At 65.3% G+C, this 13,507-nt stretch overlaps 1 protein-coding gene across 4 annotated transcripts in view; it reads left to right on the forward strand.

The window, feature by feature from the left end:
• The window catches only part of LRP1 (LDL receptor related protein 1), a 38,917-nt gene that overhangs the window by 2,241 nt on the left and 23,169 nt on the right, over positions 1-13,507 (forward strand). For 2 of the 4 annotated variants that reach the window (XM_086628512.1, XM_086628511.1), the window contains exons 6-28: positions 145-225; positions 2,378-2,545; positions 2,910-3,092; positions 3,263-3,463; positions 3,546-3,791; positions 4,134-4,331; positions 4,826-5,030; positions 5,179-5,343; positions 5,759-6,003; positions 6,299-6,430; positions 6,540-6,767; positions 6,919-7,093; positions 7,732-7,826; positions 8,066-8,215; positions 8,456-8,596; positions 8,910-9,038; positions 10,285-10,416; positions 10,652-10,786; positions 10,873-11,002; positions 11,340-11,466; positions 11,749-11,900; positions 12,028-12,152; positions 12,410-12,781. In XM_086628512.1, coding sequence (XP_086484638.1) covers positions 145-225; positions 2,378-2,545; positions 2,910-3,092; positions 3,263-3,463; positions 3,546-3,791; positions 4,134-4,331; positions 4,826-5,030; positions 5,179-5,343; positions 5,759-6,003; positions 6,299-6,430; positions 6,540-6,767; positions 6,919-7,093; positions 7,732-7,826; positions 8,066-8,215; positions 8,456-8,596; positions 8,910-9,038; positions 10,285-10,416; positions 10,652-10,786; positions 10,873-11,002; positions 11,340-11,466; positions 11,749-11,900; positions 12,028-12,152; positions 12,410-12,781 — 3,915 coding nt within the window. Of the gene's footprint in view, positions 1-144; positions 226-1,236; positions 1,288-2,377; positions 2,546-2,909; positions 3,093-3,262; positions 3,464-3,545; positions 3,792-4,133; positions 4,332-4,825; positions 5,031-5,178; positions 5,344-5,758; positions 6,004-6,298; positions 6,431-6,539; positions 6,768-6,918; positions 7,094-7,731; positions 7,827-8,065; positions 8,216-8,455; positions 8,603-8,909; positions 9,039-10,284; positions 10,417-10,651; positions 10,787-10,872; positions 11,003-11,339; positions 11,467-11,748; positions 11,901-12,027; positions 12,153-12,409; positions 12,782-13,507 lie in introns of all 4 variants that reach the window. The other 2 variants (XM_086628513.1, XM_086628510.1) reach the window with 2 other exon arrangements.

Here is a 13,507-nt window from a genome sequence, read left to right on the forward strand (position 1 = left end):
ACGGGGAGCGCTGGGAGCACTGGGCCCTTTGGGCAGCGCTGCTCCTCACCCCACCATGGGGCAGGGGCACAGGTGGGGCCGGGTGTGAGAATTGGGGCACAGGGTGTCTCCCCGACACTGATGGTGCTTCTGCCTCCTCCACAGCCTACCCGACCTGCTTCCCCCTGACGCAGTTCACCTGCAACAACGGCCGCTGCATAAACATCAACTGGCGGTGTGACAACGGTAAGGACCACGGTCCCGCAGCTGCCGAGGGGGGCACAGCCGGGGACGGTGAGATCAGACGCAGGGGTGCCAGCCTGGCAGGGGTCCTGCTCCTGCAAGGACCCGAGGACCACTTCTCAGCTTTGTGCTACACAGCAGAGCCCCGGCCCTGAAGGGAGGAGGCATTGGCTGAAGCTGTAAGCGCATCCTGCAACACCGAGACCCACATTTTCCTTGGCTGCCCTTGGGGGAGTGTGTGTTGCAGGAACAGCCTGGCAGGAATCATTTCATCAGACCTTGGCGTTCTTTGCAAGGTGGCCAAAACTCTGCCCCAGTTGCTTCAGACGATTGTGGAGCAGCGTGTGCTGCTGGCGGGGCTGAGCCAGGCTGTGGCCCCGGGGAAGGCAGGAGAGGTCTCCCGACAAGCTCAGGTCTGGCCTTGGATCTGTTCGCAGGGCCAGGCTGGAGAGAGGGGTTGTCCCAAGGCTGCTTCCCTTCCCCACTGGTTTATTTCAGTATTTCTAGCCGCTCTGCATCGTTAGGTTTAATTAGTGGCTTCAGGAGCACATTCAGAGCTGCAGAGTGGTAGGGGGTTAGTGGGGAGCTGAGGGTGCAGGTGTCTCCCTGGGGTCTTCCTCAGCAAGTGGCCTCTTGCTCCCGGGGCAGCCCCACCGCTGAGCCGTCCCCGCCAAGGGACCGTCTCTTTTCCTGGGGATCCCCCAGCGCTGGCAGCCAGGCGCTCAGAAAGCGATGGCCCCGGCGTGGAGCCCCTCTGTGCAGCCGAGAGCCTCACCAGGCACCCACGGGGCAGGAGCCACAGGTGCCCTGCGCTCCCCCAGCACCCGCCACTGCTTCTGGTCTCGCCTCCCGGCCGCTCGCTGTGCCCGCGCCGCCTCTCCCTGCGTCCCTCTCCGTGTTGGTGTTCACGTCCCGGCGTCAGTGTTTCTGTGCCGCTCTCTGTGCGTGTGCCATGTCGTGTTGTTTTGTTTGTCATTGTGCCCACTCTCCTGTCTGGTTGGTTCTGTGTTTCAGAAAAAGATTGTGGGGATGGCTCTGACGAAAAGAACTGTCCAAAGCCTACCGGTTAGTGCATAGATCAACATGCACCAGACCCCCAACCTGGCCCCACGCAGCCCCCAACCTGCCCCCTCCGGAGTGCTGCGAGCCCTGTGGGCTGCATCTCCAGACACTGGCAATGCCCCCTGCGCTCGCTGGCAATGCCCCCTGCACTCGCTGGCAATGCCCCCTGCACTTGCTGGCAATGCCCCCTGTGCTCCAGCAGCAGGAGGGCCGTGCCAGGTGCCGGGGAGCGAAGCAGCCGTCCCTCCCGGCTCACGGAGCAGAGTGGCTCAGGAAGCTCCTGTTGGTGGGAGCTCGGAAAGGTCTGGTTCTGCCGCCGCAGGAGCTGGGCTGCTGAGGCAGCTACGCAGCAGCCGTCAGCGCCATCGTCCCGTGCCCGTCGTGAGCTCCCCTGTGCCAGGGGAGACAGAGGCACAGGGAGGCAAAGGCCCTTTACTGAGCTCAGGTGGGGCGTCCACAGCAGAGCAGAGCCTTGCGGTGGTTCCGGCTGATGCCGTGCCCTGTGCTGGCACAGGCAGGGCTGGCAGCGGGGCTGCATTGCCAGTGTCGTGGCACCGTCAGACTAAAGCTCCCTGCGCCCTCAGCGGGCGATGGGGTTTCCTCCAGGCAAACTCCCACCCCCCAATTGGCCGCACCAGCCCATCTCCCCACAGACGCGCCCTGTAAAGGGGTGCACTGTCCCCCCAGCTCCGCTCCCCGCCTGGAGTGGAGCAGCCCCCTTGGCGCTGGTGCCCTGCCAGCCTCCCCAGGTACATGGCTGATCTATGCAGTTTCTGTGTTTCATTTTCTTTGTGCGCTGCTGGTGCTGTGGCTGCGCCTGGTGAGCGTGCGGAGGGGCGGGGGGCCGGGGGCCGGGGGTCTCCGTTCAGCCTGGCCTCGCCTGCGCGGGTCCCGTCGCCAGCGCCGAGGGGCTGCCCGTTGCCCCGTGTCCTGTCTGCCGGCGTGGTCTGTCCGATCGCCGTTGTTCCCTGCTTCCCCCGTCCGCCTCCTCGGGCGGGGGGTCTCTGCCTTCCTCCCTCCTGCCATGCCTCTGCCACCCTCCCGGCCGGCTGGGCCCTCTCTGAGCCCCTTCCCGCCCCCCTTCCATCTCCAGACAACGACTGCGGGGACAACAGCGACGAGGCGGGCTGCAGCCACTCCTGCTCCAGCAACCAGTTCAAGTGCAACAGTGGGCGCTGCATCCCCGTGCACTGGACCTGCGACGGGGACAACGACTGCGGCGACTACAGCGACGAGACTCATGCCAACTGCACCAACCAGGGTGAGCCCCGGGCCGCGGCAGGGCCAGGCTGCCCCTGTGCTGCTCGGTGTCCTCTCCTGTGGGCCCCAGGTCCTGCCCCAGGAGGGAGGGAGGGAGCAGTAGATGGACCCTCCCGGGCATCAGCTCTGCTGTCCTGCCTGGGGAGCCGAAAGCCCCCCTGGGCACAGTGCCCCCTTCCAGGCAGGAAATCTTGCAGCCTCCTCTGCCCACCTTGGATGCCCAGATACCCCCCTCCTGCACCTCTGGGTGCCCTCCACCCTTTCCCTGCCTGGCTGAGTGCCCAGTCCTCCCACCCCCTGAGCCCACCCAGTTCCCAGCTTCTCGGCGCGCAGGCAGTGAGCGGGTGCCTGTGCCCTCCTGCCAGCCACGCGCCCACCTGGGGGCTGCCACACCGACGAGTTCCAGTGCCGGCTGGACGGGCTCTGCATCCCCATGCGCTGGCGCTGCGACGGCGACACGGACTGCATGGACTCTAGTGACGAGAAGAACTGTGAGGGTGTCACCCACGTCTGCGACCCCAACGTCAAGTTTGGCTGCAAGGACTCAGGTGAGAGCAGGGGAGGGGGCAACCACTGCCTCTTGGACCCGGGGGAGGGGCTGGGACCCTCCTCAGCTCCTTGAGGACAGGGACAGCGATGGAGGGCCAGCTGTGGGGCAGCCGGGACCCCAAGCGCCTGACACAACATCTCCACATCTGCTCTGCCCCCTCCCTGGCAGCCCGCTGCATCAGCAAGGCCTGGGTCTGCGACGGGGACAGCGACTGCGAGGACAACTCCGACGAGGAGAACTGCGAGTCGCTGGTGTGCAAACCTCCCTCTCACACCTGCGCCAACACCACCTCCATCTGCCTGCCCCCCGAGAAGCTCTGCGACGGCTCAGACGACTGCGGGGACGGCTCTGACGAGGGGGAGCTCTGCGGTGAGCGTGGGGCTGGGTGCCGGGACGCGGGGTCTGTCCCAGCCGGGAGCGGGATCCTGACGAGCACATCCTCTCTCCGCAGACCAGTGCTCCCTGAACAATGGCGGCTGCAGCCACAACTGCACCGTGGCCCCCGGCGAGGGCATCGTCTGCTCCTGTCCCCTGGGGATGGAGCTGGGCTCGGACAACAAGACCTGCCAGATCCAGAGCTACTGTGCCAAGCACCTCAAGTGCAGCCAGAAGTGCGAGCAGGACAAGTACAACGTCAAGTGCTCCTGCTACGAGGGCTGGATGCTGGAGCCCGATGGCGAGAGCTGCCGCAGCCTGGGTGGGTGCGGGTGGGCTGCAGGGGCTGGCAGCATCCCCCTGGCTGTCACAGGGTGTCCCCCTGCGCTCGGAAGCAGCAGCAGCAGAGCTGAGGACTGTGCTGATGGGCACAGCCGGGTCCTGGGGGAAGCTGCCTGCTGTTGGTGAACCCCTCACTGTCCCCACCTGGCATGAGCTGCCCTTTACGGTGCAGGGGTGTGGGTGGTCCCGTGGCTGAGGCTGGGGCTGGGAGCCAGGGACATCTCCCATCCACAGGAGTGGGGACCGTTGGTCCCACACGGCCCCTGCCGGTCACGCCTGCTTTGTTCATGCCTCTCTCCTGACCCTGCCCTGCTGTCCCCAGACCCCTTCAAGCCGTTCATCATATTCTCCAACCGCCACGAGATCCGCCGCATTGACCTGCACCGGGGCGACTACAGTGTCCTGGTGCCCGGGCTGCGCAACACCATCGCCTTGGACTTCCACCTCAACCAGAGCTCGCTGTACTGGACCGATGTGGTGGAGGACAAAATCTACAGGGGAAAGCTGCTTGAGAATGGGGGTGCGTAGCCCTGGGGGTGCGTAGCGAGCTGGGGGAGGCCAGACGGGTGGGAAAGCAGGGTGCAGTTCTGGGATGGGGTGCCGGCAGTGACTCCGTGGCACCTCGCAATGGTGTGGCCGCTGGAGCCCACAGCCCCTGTAGTGATCTTGTTCTGCTCTCCAAAATCGCTCATTATGTAGGAGTTAATTAGCATTCCCAGCACTTCCTTTATGGTAATCGCAGCCCACCAGCTGGGAGCACAAAGCCAGGCCCCCTCCCCACTGGTGCTGCAGAGCTGGAGGGGGTGGCACCTGCAGGGGGGCAGCGAGAGCTCAATGCTGCAACTGCGGACGCGGGGCTGAGCCCTTTGGGGTTCAGGCCCCGTTTGGGGAAGAAGCATCCCCCACCGACGGCCTCAGTCAGGCTGGGTGGAGTTGTTCAGGACTGGGGCACAGTGGTGGTGGGTGGGCCAGGGAGGAGGCACCAGCCTGAGCCCTCCCGCGCTGTGCCCGCAGCTCTGACCAGCTTCGAGGTGGTGATACAGTACGGGCTGGCCACCCCCGAGGGGCTGGCCGTGGACTGGATCGCCGGCAACATCTACTGGGTGGAGAGCAACCTGGACCAGATCGAGGTGGCCAAGCTGGATGGCACCATGCGAACCACGCTGCTGGCTGGGGACATCGAGCACCCCCGTGCCATTGCCCTGGACCCCCGCTACGGGTAAGGCAGGAGGGGACACGGTGGCACCCTTGGGATCTCGCGGGGAGCCAGGACACAGGCTCCTGTCTGGGCACACACCCCACTGCCAATCCAGGCGGCAGAGCTCGGTGTCCCCGTGCTGACCGTCCCTGCTCGCTGTCCCTCGCAGGATTCTCTTCTGGACAGACTGGGATGCCAGCCTGCCCCGCATCGAGGCCGCGTCCATGAGCGGCGCGGGCCGGCGCACCATCCACAAGGAGACGGGCTCGGGGGGGTGGCCCAACGGGCTCACCGTCGACTACCTGGAGAAGCGCATCCTCTGGATTGATGCCAGGTGGGACCATGACACCCATCTCTGCCTCACGCCTCCCCCTCCCCGACCCCTCTGGACCCCTCCCCGTTCCTCCCAGCTCCGGCACCTTCCCCCTTGCGTCTGTGTTGTTCTGCCGTTTGGCTGCCAGTTTGGGAGCGGAACCCTTCGCTCCGTGGGGTCTGTTTGTGTCTGCCACACGTTCCAGCCTTTGCTGTGGGTCGTCTCCTCTGGGGGGGCTGCGGTCCCTGGTGTAAATCAGTGGTCATCCTCCTCCAGAGCAGAGCAGAGGCAGCGGTGACTGCCTAGACCCTGTGGGCTGTTGCGGTGGGGTTGCAGACCGGCCATTGCCTGTGCCCCTTGCCTGGCTGTTGCCTGTGCCCGGTGCCCCTTGCCCGGCCGCCTGCCTGCTCTCACCCCTGGTCTCTGCCGGGCGCAGGTCAGACGCCATCTACTCAGCCCTGTACGATGGGACGGGGCACATCGAGGTGCTGCGGGGACACGAGTACCTGTCACATCCCTTCGCCGTCACCCTCTACGGGGGAGAGGTCTACTGGACCGACTGGCGCACCAACACGCTGGCCAAGGCCAACAAGTGGACGGGGCACAACGTGACAGTGGTGCAGAGGACCAACACGCAGCCTTTCGACCTGCAAGTGTATCACCCCTCCCGGCAGCCCCTGGGTGAGGGCTGGGGAAGCGGAGGCAGCGGGACCGGGTGGGGTGGGGAGATGGCACCAGCACTCGGTGTGCACCCGCACCCGCTCGGAGCACCGTGTGGGAGCAGCTCCCACCCCCCGACTGCCCCTTCTCATCCTCCGCTGTGGCCGCTCAGCAAAGAAGGGTCCAGGGTGATGGGGCTGGTGTGTCAGAGCTCCTCAACGGGGCAGGGAGGGTCTGGGAGGTCCGCAGCGCTCCGGGGCCTCCTGGGTGGGTGTCCCCTGGAACGGGGACGTCGCTGACTCTGTGCCCTTTGCAGCTCCTAATCCCTGCGAAGCCAACGGGGGCAAAGGGCCGTGTTCCCACCTCTGCCTCATCAACTACAACCGCACGCTGTCCTGCGCCTGCCCCCACCTCATGAAGCTGGACAAGGACAACACTACGTGCTACGGTAGGGCTCTGCCTCGGCCGCCCCGGCACGGGGAGGGTGAGCGGCTTCTTTGGAGCCGGCTCTGCAGACCGGGCTGTCTCACGACTGCCCCTCTCCTCCTCCTCCCCAGAGTTTAAGAAGTTCCTGCTGTACGCGCGGCAGATGGAGATCCGGGGCGTGGACATCGACAACCCCTACTACAACTACATCATCTCCTTCACGGTGCCCGACATCGACAACGTCACGGTGGTGGACTACGACGCCCTGGAGCAGCGCATTTACTGGTCCGATGTCCGCACCCAGACCATCAAGAGAGCCTTCATCAACGGCACCGGCGTGGAGACCGTCGTCTCTGCGGGTGGGTGCGGAGGGGCATAGCCCTGGATGGGGCAGAGCCGCCAGCCCTCCAGAGCCTTCGGCTCCATGAGATCGGCCCTTTCCATCCCTCTGAGCATCGTCCCAGCCCCGTTCTCACAGCTGACGAGTCTCCCTTCTCCGTTGCCTTTCAGACCTGCCCAACGCTCACGGCCTCTCTGTAGACTGGGTTTCCAGAAACCTCTTCTGGACCAGCTACGACGCCAACAAGAAGCAGATCAACGTGGCGCGGCTGGACGGCTCCTTCAAGAACGCGGTGATCCAGGGGCTGGACAAGCCTCACTGCCTGGTGGTCCACCCCCTGCGGGGGTGAGTCTCTGGCAGGACACAGGGCCCGCGGGGTCGGGGTCAGGCTGGAAGCGTCGAAGGAGGAGGTGTACATGCAGGCGCACGTGTGTGTGCGCGTGGCAGCGCACACGTGTGTGTGTGCGTGACGGTGCCCGTGCACCCTGGAGGAGAACGGGCGGCTCTCCGTGCGCCGGTGCGTGTAGGAGGGGTGCGAGAGGAGACGGGGCCGCAGCGCGGGAGGCGTGCGGCTGTCGGCGCGCGAAGGAGTGGGCTGCGTTCCGTGCACGCGAGTGTGCGCGTGAAGGAGAACGGGCTGCAGATAAGTGTGTGCCCATGAGCGTGTGCCAGCCCGGGCGTTCACAGGGCTCTGCTGGGCAGGGCTGTGCGGGCGCCTGCGAACACCAGACCCCCTCCAGGGTCCCACAGCAGAGATGAGGCCGTCAGCTGTGCAGCGAGAGGGTGGGGGGGCCATGGCAGGGTGGCCCCAGCCTGGGGAGCAGGCTGGGGTGGCAGGGGGAGCAGGCTGGGGTGGCAGGGGCAGCAGGCTGGGGTGGCAGGAGCAGCAGAGCCCAGGTGGGCCGAGAGGGCAGCAGAGCTGCGCGGGGGCCGTCTCCATGGGGCCGTTGGAGCCACCGCTCAGTGTCCCCTCACCGGTGCAGGAAGCTCTACTGGACGGACGGGGACAACATCAGTGTGGCCAACATGGATGGCAGCAACCGCACCCTCCTCTTCACCAACCAGAAGGGGCCCGTTGGTACGCACCCCCTGCGCCCCTGGGTGCCACCCACCTCGCGGTGCCCTTGCTGACCCAAGAAGCCCCAAGTCCCAACTGGCATCCCTGTCCCCGGGGTGTGGCGGGTGGTTTGTGCTGCGTCACCCTGACCTCCCGTGCCCGTTCTCTCCATCACCTCATCCGCTCTGCCAGTCCCACCCCACCCTGATGGTGACGCTCCCTGTGTGCCACCTGGATGCTGTTGGTCCCTTCCTTTCCAGGCCTGGCCATTGACTACCCGGAGAGCAAGCTGTACTGGATCAGCTCTGGCAACGGCACCATCAACAGATGCGACCTGGACGGCAGCAACCTGGAGGTGATCGAGTCTGTGAAGAGTCAGCTGAGCAAGGCGACCGCCCTGGCCATCATGGGTGAGAGCTGGCACGGCGGTGGGGGCGGCTCGTGAAGCCCTTTCCCTTTCTCCGGCCCCTGCCCAAACACAGACGGCTTGTTGCCACCTCTGGCAACCGTGGAGGGGACTTTCTCCACCAGAGGCTCAGACCCCCTTTTCCAGGTCATCGCATGTAAATCCATGCGGAGCCACCGCTCTTTTCTGCCGGGGTGGGAGAGGATGGGGAAAGCTGCTGCATGTTCCCACCTTCTCCTTGCAGGTGACAAGCTGTGGTGGGCTGACCAGGCCTCCGAGAGGATGGGCACCTGCAACAAGAAGGACGGGACGGAGGTGACGGTGCTGCGCAACAGCACCACGCTGGTGATGCACATGAAGGTGTACGATGAGAGCGTCCAGCAAGGTGAGTGCGCGGTCCTGGGCAGAGACCCCGTGGGGCCGGGCAGTGGCTCCTCTGCTCTGCCGGGGTGCCCGCGGGGCCGGAGCCTGGCCCACGGTGGCCGGGTGGCCAGCTGACCCCATCCCTTCTCGCTGGCCCGGACCCAGCCCTTGCCCTCGCGCCGGGTCCCTGCGGGCTGGCACAGAACACTCTCTTCTCCTGCGGCTGCCCCAGGCAGCGCTGGCCCCGGCTGCCCCAGCCGCTCCCCAGGTGCCCGCAGCCTCGGCCACTGTGCCCGGCCCCCGGCTGCCCCTCACCCCGCTTCTCTCCACGGCAGCTGGGACCAACCCCTGCAGCCTGAACAACGGCGACTGCTCGCAGCTCTGCCTGCCCACGGCTGAGACCTCCCGCTCCTGCATGTGCACCGCGGGCTACAGCCTGAAGAGCGGGCAGCAGTCCTGCGAAGGTGAGCTTGCCCATCCTGTGCCCTCGCCCCAACTGGCTGGCAGTGATGAGCACGGGGCACTGAAGGCTCGGCATTTAGCAGAAGGAGGGCAGCAGGACTGGCACAGTGGGAGCTGTCAAAGGAGAAGGGAGCTCTTGCTGTGGCGCCGGGTTTGGGTCACTGACTCACCGCAGTCACCGGGAACGGGGCTGGGCAGCTGGCACAGCGTTCTTTCTGCAGATGCCCCGTCCCTGCCTGCTTTGCCGTGGTCCCCCTTGGGAGGGAAGAGCACCCCCGCTCCCCGGTCACTGCCAGGGCCTCTCAAAGGCTGTTTGTGTGCGGAATGCTCGGGGTGCTTTCGGAGGGGGCTGGCAGAGCTGCGGCACCATCTGGGTCAGGGCAGGGACTGAATAACAAGCGCTGCCCTGACCCAGATGCGGCGCGGAGCCTTTGCCAGCGCGCGGGGGCGGAGGCGGCTCTGGAAAAAGGCCTCGCTCGTGCCTCCCCTGTGCCCCGCCGAGGGTCAGGGCCCCTTGAACGGGCTGCTCCGGGGCTTTCAGCCTGCAGGGAGGTCCGGGCAGGGCCCACCAGAACGCAGCCCCTTGGCAGAGCCGAGCGGGGAAGGGCTGTGCGGCTGTTCCCCGGGTTCCTGCCCAGCCATCAGAAACCTCGTCCCTATGTCCGTGTTTGCTTTAGGATGGGTTATTCCCTGCCCTCTTTCCCAAGGTTTGCCATTCCTTCCACTGCCCAGTGTGATGGTGAAAGCCATCCCATCCTGTCACAGGCTTCTCTCCTTATGTTCATCCTGGTTAGTCCCTGCGCAAGAGGGGACTAACGTGCCGCACACGTGCTGCCCGTGCAAACACGCCGCCCCCGGCCGCAGCACCGTGGGCAGGTTCTGGCACTCGGTGTCCGGCTGCGCTGCCAGCCCACGGCTCGCGTGTGTCAGCCTCAGAGTCAGCCGAGAGGTGGGCACAGGGGCTGCCCGTGCGGGCACGCTTCAGGCAGCCGCTCAGCCTGCCGGCAGGTCCGGCCAGCGCGGTTCAGCCCTGCCCTGCCTGTCCCTCTGCTGTCCCGGGCCGTCTGCCCAGGCCGGGGACTCGCGATGCCGCTGTCGTGGCAGGGTCGAGCCCTCCCACCAGCCCTGCCAGGCTTGTGCTCCTCCACAGAGCTGCTGCCACAGTTTTCCACGGGTTGTGGCTGTCCGTTGAAGGGACAGCATGTGGTCCAGGGGATGCATCTGATTGTCCCCACATCTGTGTCACAGGTGTTGGCTCCTTCCTCCTGTATTCAGTCCACGAGGGGATCCGTGGCATTCCTCTGGACCCCAACGACAAGTCGGATGCTCTCGTGCCTGTGTCCGGGACCTCCCTGGCTGTGGGGATCGACTTCCATGCAGGTGACGTAAGGACTGGGCTGGAGAGGCTGGGAAGGGGGAGCGCGAGGGGACTGTCACCAGACCCTCCTTTGGCAGTGCTCTGTCCTGGAGCACGTCCCCGCGGCAGCTCCGGGGGAGGGAGGGTTTCGGGTCGTCGTGCTGGGGCTGCGGGTGCAGCTCAGCTGGGGTCTGTGCCACCCTTGGGGTGACCCGGAGGCGCTCACTGACACGCACTCTCCTGCCTGGCCTCTCTCAGAGAACGACACCATTTACTGGGTGGACATGGGTCTGAGCACCATCAGCCGCGCCAAGCGGGACCAGACGTGGCGGGAGGATGTGGTCACCAATGGCATTGGCCGCGTGGAGGGCATCGCCGTGGACTGGATCGCCGGTGAGACGGGGCTCTGGAGCAGGGAGGAGCGGATGGGCGCTTGGGGAGTGGGGCTTGTGCAGGTGTTCACTGTCCCCTCTCTGCAGGAAACATCTACTGGACGGACCAGGGCTTCGACGTCATCGAGGTGGCCAGGCTGAACGGGTCCTTCCGCTACGTGGTCATCTCGCAGGGGCTGGACAAGCCACGGGCCATCACAGTCCATCCAGAGAAGGGGTGAGACACGCACAAAGCTGCCCGGACAGGGCCATCAGCTGGGAGGTGGGATGTACCAGCGACCCCCGGCGCCCTCACACCTGAGCTGTGCAGTCTGCCCGCAGTGGAGAAGGACTCGTAGGTCTCCTGCCACACCAGGGGACAGGCCCCCGGGGTCCAAACCACCTGGGTTTAACCACCCTTTTGCTGATGGGCTGAGCTTCCTGGGAGCTCCCTGTGACTTCGTGGGTGTCAGCACCTCAGAAAATCCAAGTGGAGCCTCCCCAAACCGGCTCCAGCTTTGGACAGGATGCTGCTTCTGGCCAGCGCCGTGGTGATGTCCCTGCTGTCCCCGCAGGTATCTGTTCTGGACGGAGTGGGGGCAGTACCCCCGCATCGAACGGTCGCGCCTGGATGGGACTGAGCGGATGGTGCTGGTGAACGTCAGCATCAGTTGGCCCAACGGGATATCTGTCGACTACGAGGTACAGCCGCTGGCTGGGAGGACGGTGCCGCGCCGGGGCCTGGCGAGGAGCGTGCCGCTCCTAAGGGTCCCTGCAGCCGTCCCTGCTGCGGGGCCTCTGGGGACACGGCTGCCCTCCCCAGGCCCTGGGGTCTCCTCTCCAGTGCAGGGAGGGTTGTCCAGGGTGGTTGCCTTGTGAGCACCGGGACCTTCTGCCAGAGGTGGTGGGAGGTGCGGAGGGTGCCTTAGTGCCACCCTGGCGTGCGGCTCCCGTGCCAATTGGGACCCTTTCTCATTGCCTCAGGGTGGGAAACTTTACTGGTGCGATGCTCGGACAGACAAGATCGAACGGATCGACCTGGAGACAGGTGAAAACCGAGAGGTCGTCCTGTCCAGCAACAACATGGACATGTTCTCAGTGTCGGTCTTCGAGGATTACATTTACTGGAGCGATAGGTACAGTGCCCACGGGGTCTGGGGGTGCTGGGGGTGCCATGGGGAAGGTGGCAGAGACGGGTCTCAGCACAGGGTGCTGCCAAGGTGAGCACCGCGTTGGTTGCTCAGCGACTCTGTCCTTTCCTAGGACTCACGCGAATGGCTCCATCAAAAGAGGCAACAAGGACAACGCCACCGAGTCAGTGTCCCTGCGGACAGGGATCGGCGTGCAGCTCAAGGACATCAAGGTCTTCAACCGGGCCCGGCAGAAGGGTGCGTCCAGGAGCGCAGCGCTGCCGAGCGCTGGCAGCGGCGCGGGCTGTGCGCCCGCGGCAGGCAGATGTGGGGAGGGGGACAGAAACAAACGGGCTGCTGTGTCCTCCTCAAAGAACTGTGTCGCACCGTGGGCCGAGTCCTTCTCTTCGCCCACTTCCTCTGGGAGCGGGGAGAGGGGAAAAGCAGCTGAGTGGGAGCATCCTCCTGCACAGAGGCTGCCCAGTTCCTTGAACAATCCCCCCTTTCCTCCCCAGGCACCAACATCTGTGCCCAGAGCAACGGGGGCTGCCAGCAGCTCTGCCTGTTCCGGGGCGGCCAGCAGCGGACGTGCGCCTGTGCCCACGGCATGCTGTCTGAGGACGGGGTGAGCTGCCGCGACTACGACGGCTACCTGCTCTATTCGGAGCGCACCATCCTCAAGAGCATCCACCTGTCGGACGAGAACAACCTCAACGCGCCCATCAAGCCCTTCGAGGATGCGGAGCACATGAAGAACGTCATCGCCCTGGCCTTCGACTACCGCTACGGCTCCAAGGGCAGCAACCGCATCTTCTACAGCGACATCCACTTCGGCAACATCCAGCAGATCAATGACGACGGCACGGGGCGCAAGACCATCGTGGAGAGTGAGTGTCACGGGGCTCCCTCCATGTGCCTCTGCCCTCGCACCTCTCTTTTCAGCTCTCCCCCGCCTCCTCCTCCTCAGCTTCCTCCTTTCTCGCCCAAGGACTTTTTTTTCCTTTTCTCAGCTGACGTTTTTTGGTGTTTTCGAGAGGCGTTTTGAGTGGCAGCTGTTAGGGGTTCAGCTGTGAGCTCTGCGCCAGAGGATGGAAGTGGCAGGAGGCGTCCGCAGAGCTTGTTCTGGCAGGGGGAGCGTATCACGAGGCGCAGGCGCGCACGTGGGTGCGTCGCTCTGGAAGCAGGGGTGTGCTTGGGACGTGCTCTGTGTTTGCGTTTGACGTCCAAGACGGACCCGTCGAGCCTGAGCACGCCTCGCCGCACCCAGCCCTGCCTTCAGCCCCAGCCCTCGGTTTGTGCTCGGGTGGGTTTATTGGCTCCTGCAGCGTCGAAAAGACACGTCGGTGGCGCTGCGTCACCGGGGAGCACCCCGGCGGGGGCTGGAGATGCGCTCGCTGATGGGCGTATTTCCGTTCGGCGCTTGGGACGCCGTTATCGCTGGGACCGGGAGAGCAGCGCCCGTCTCCCACAGCCAGTTCGTTAAACCTTTTGCTGGTTGTTACGAGCGAGGAGGGATGGGTGTGCAGTTCAAGTCCCTGGCCTGAGAGCTGCAGGGGAGATCTCCTTGGCCAGCCAGGAGTCCTCATCTTGTGGCTTTGTGCCTCTGGGCCCTG

The sequence above is a fragment of the Tauraco erythrolophus genome, chromosome 31, assembly GCF_009769465.1.
Source record: "Tauraco erythrolophus isolate bTauEry1 chromosome 31, bTauEry1.pri, whole genome shotgun sequence".
Taxonomy (NCBI): Eukaryota; Metazoa; Chordata; class Aves; order Musophagiformes; family Musophagidae; genus Tauraco; species Tauraco erythrolophus.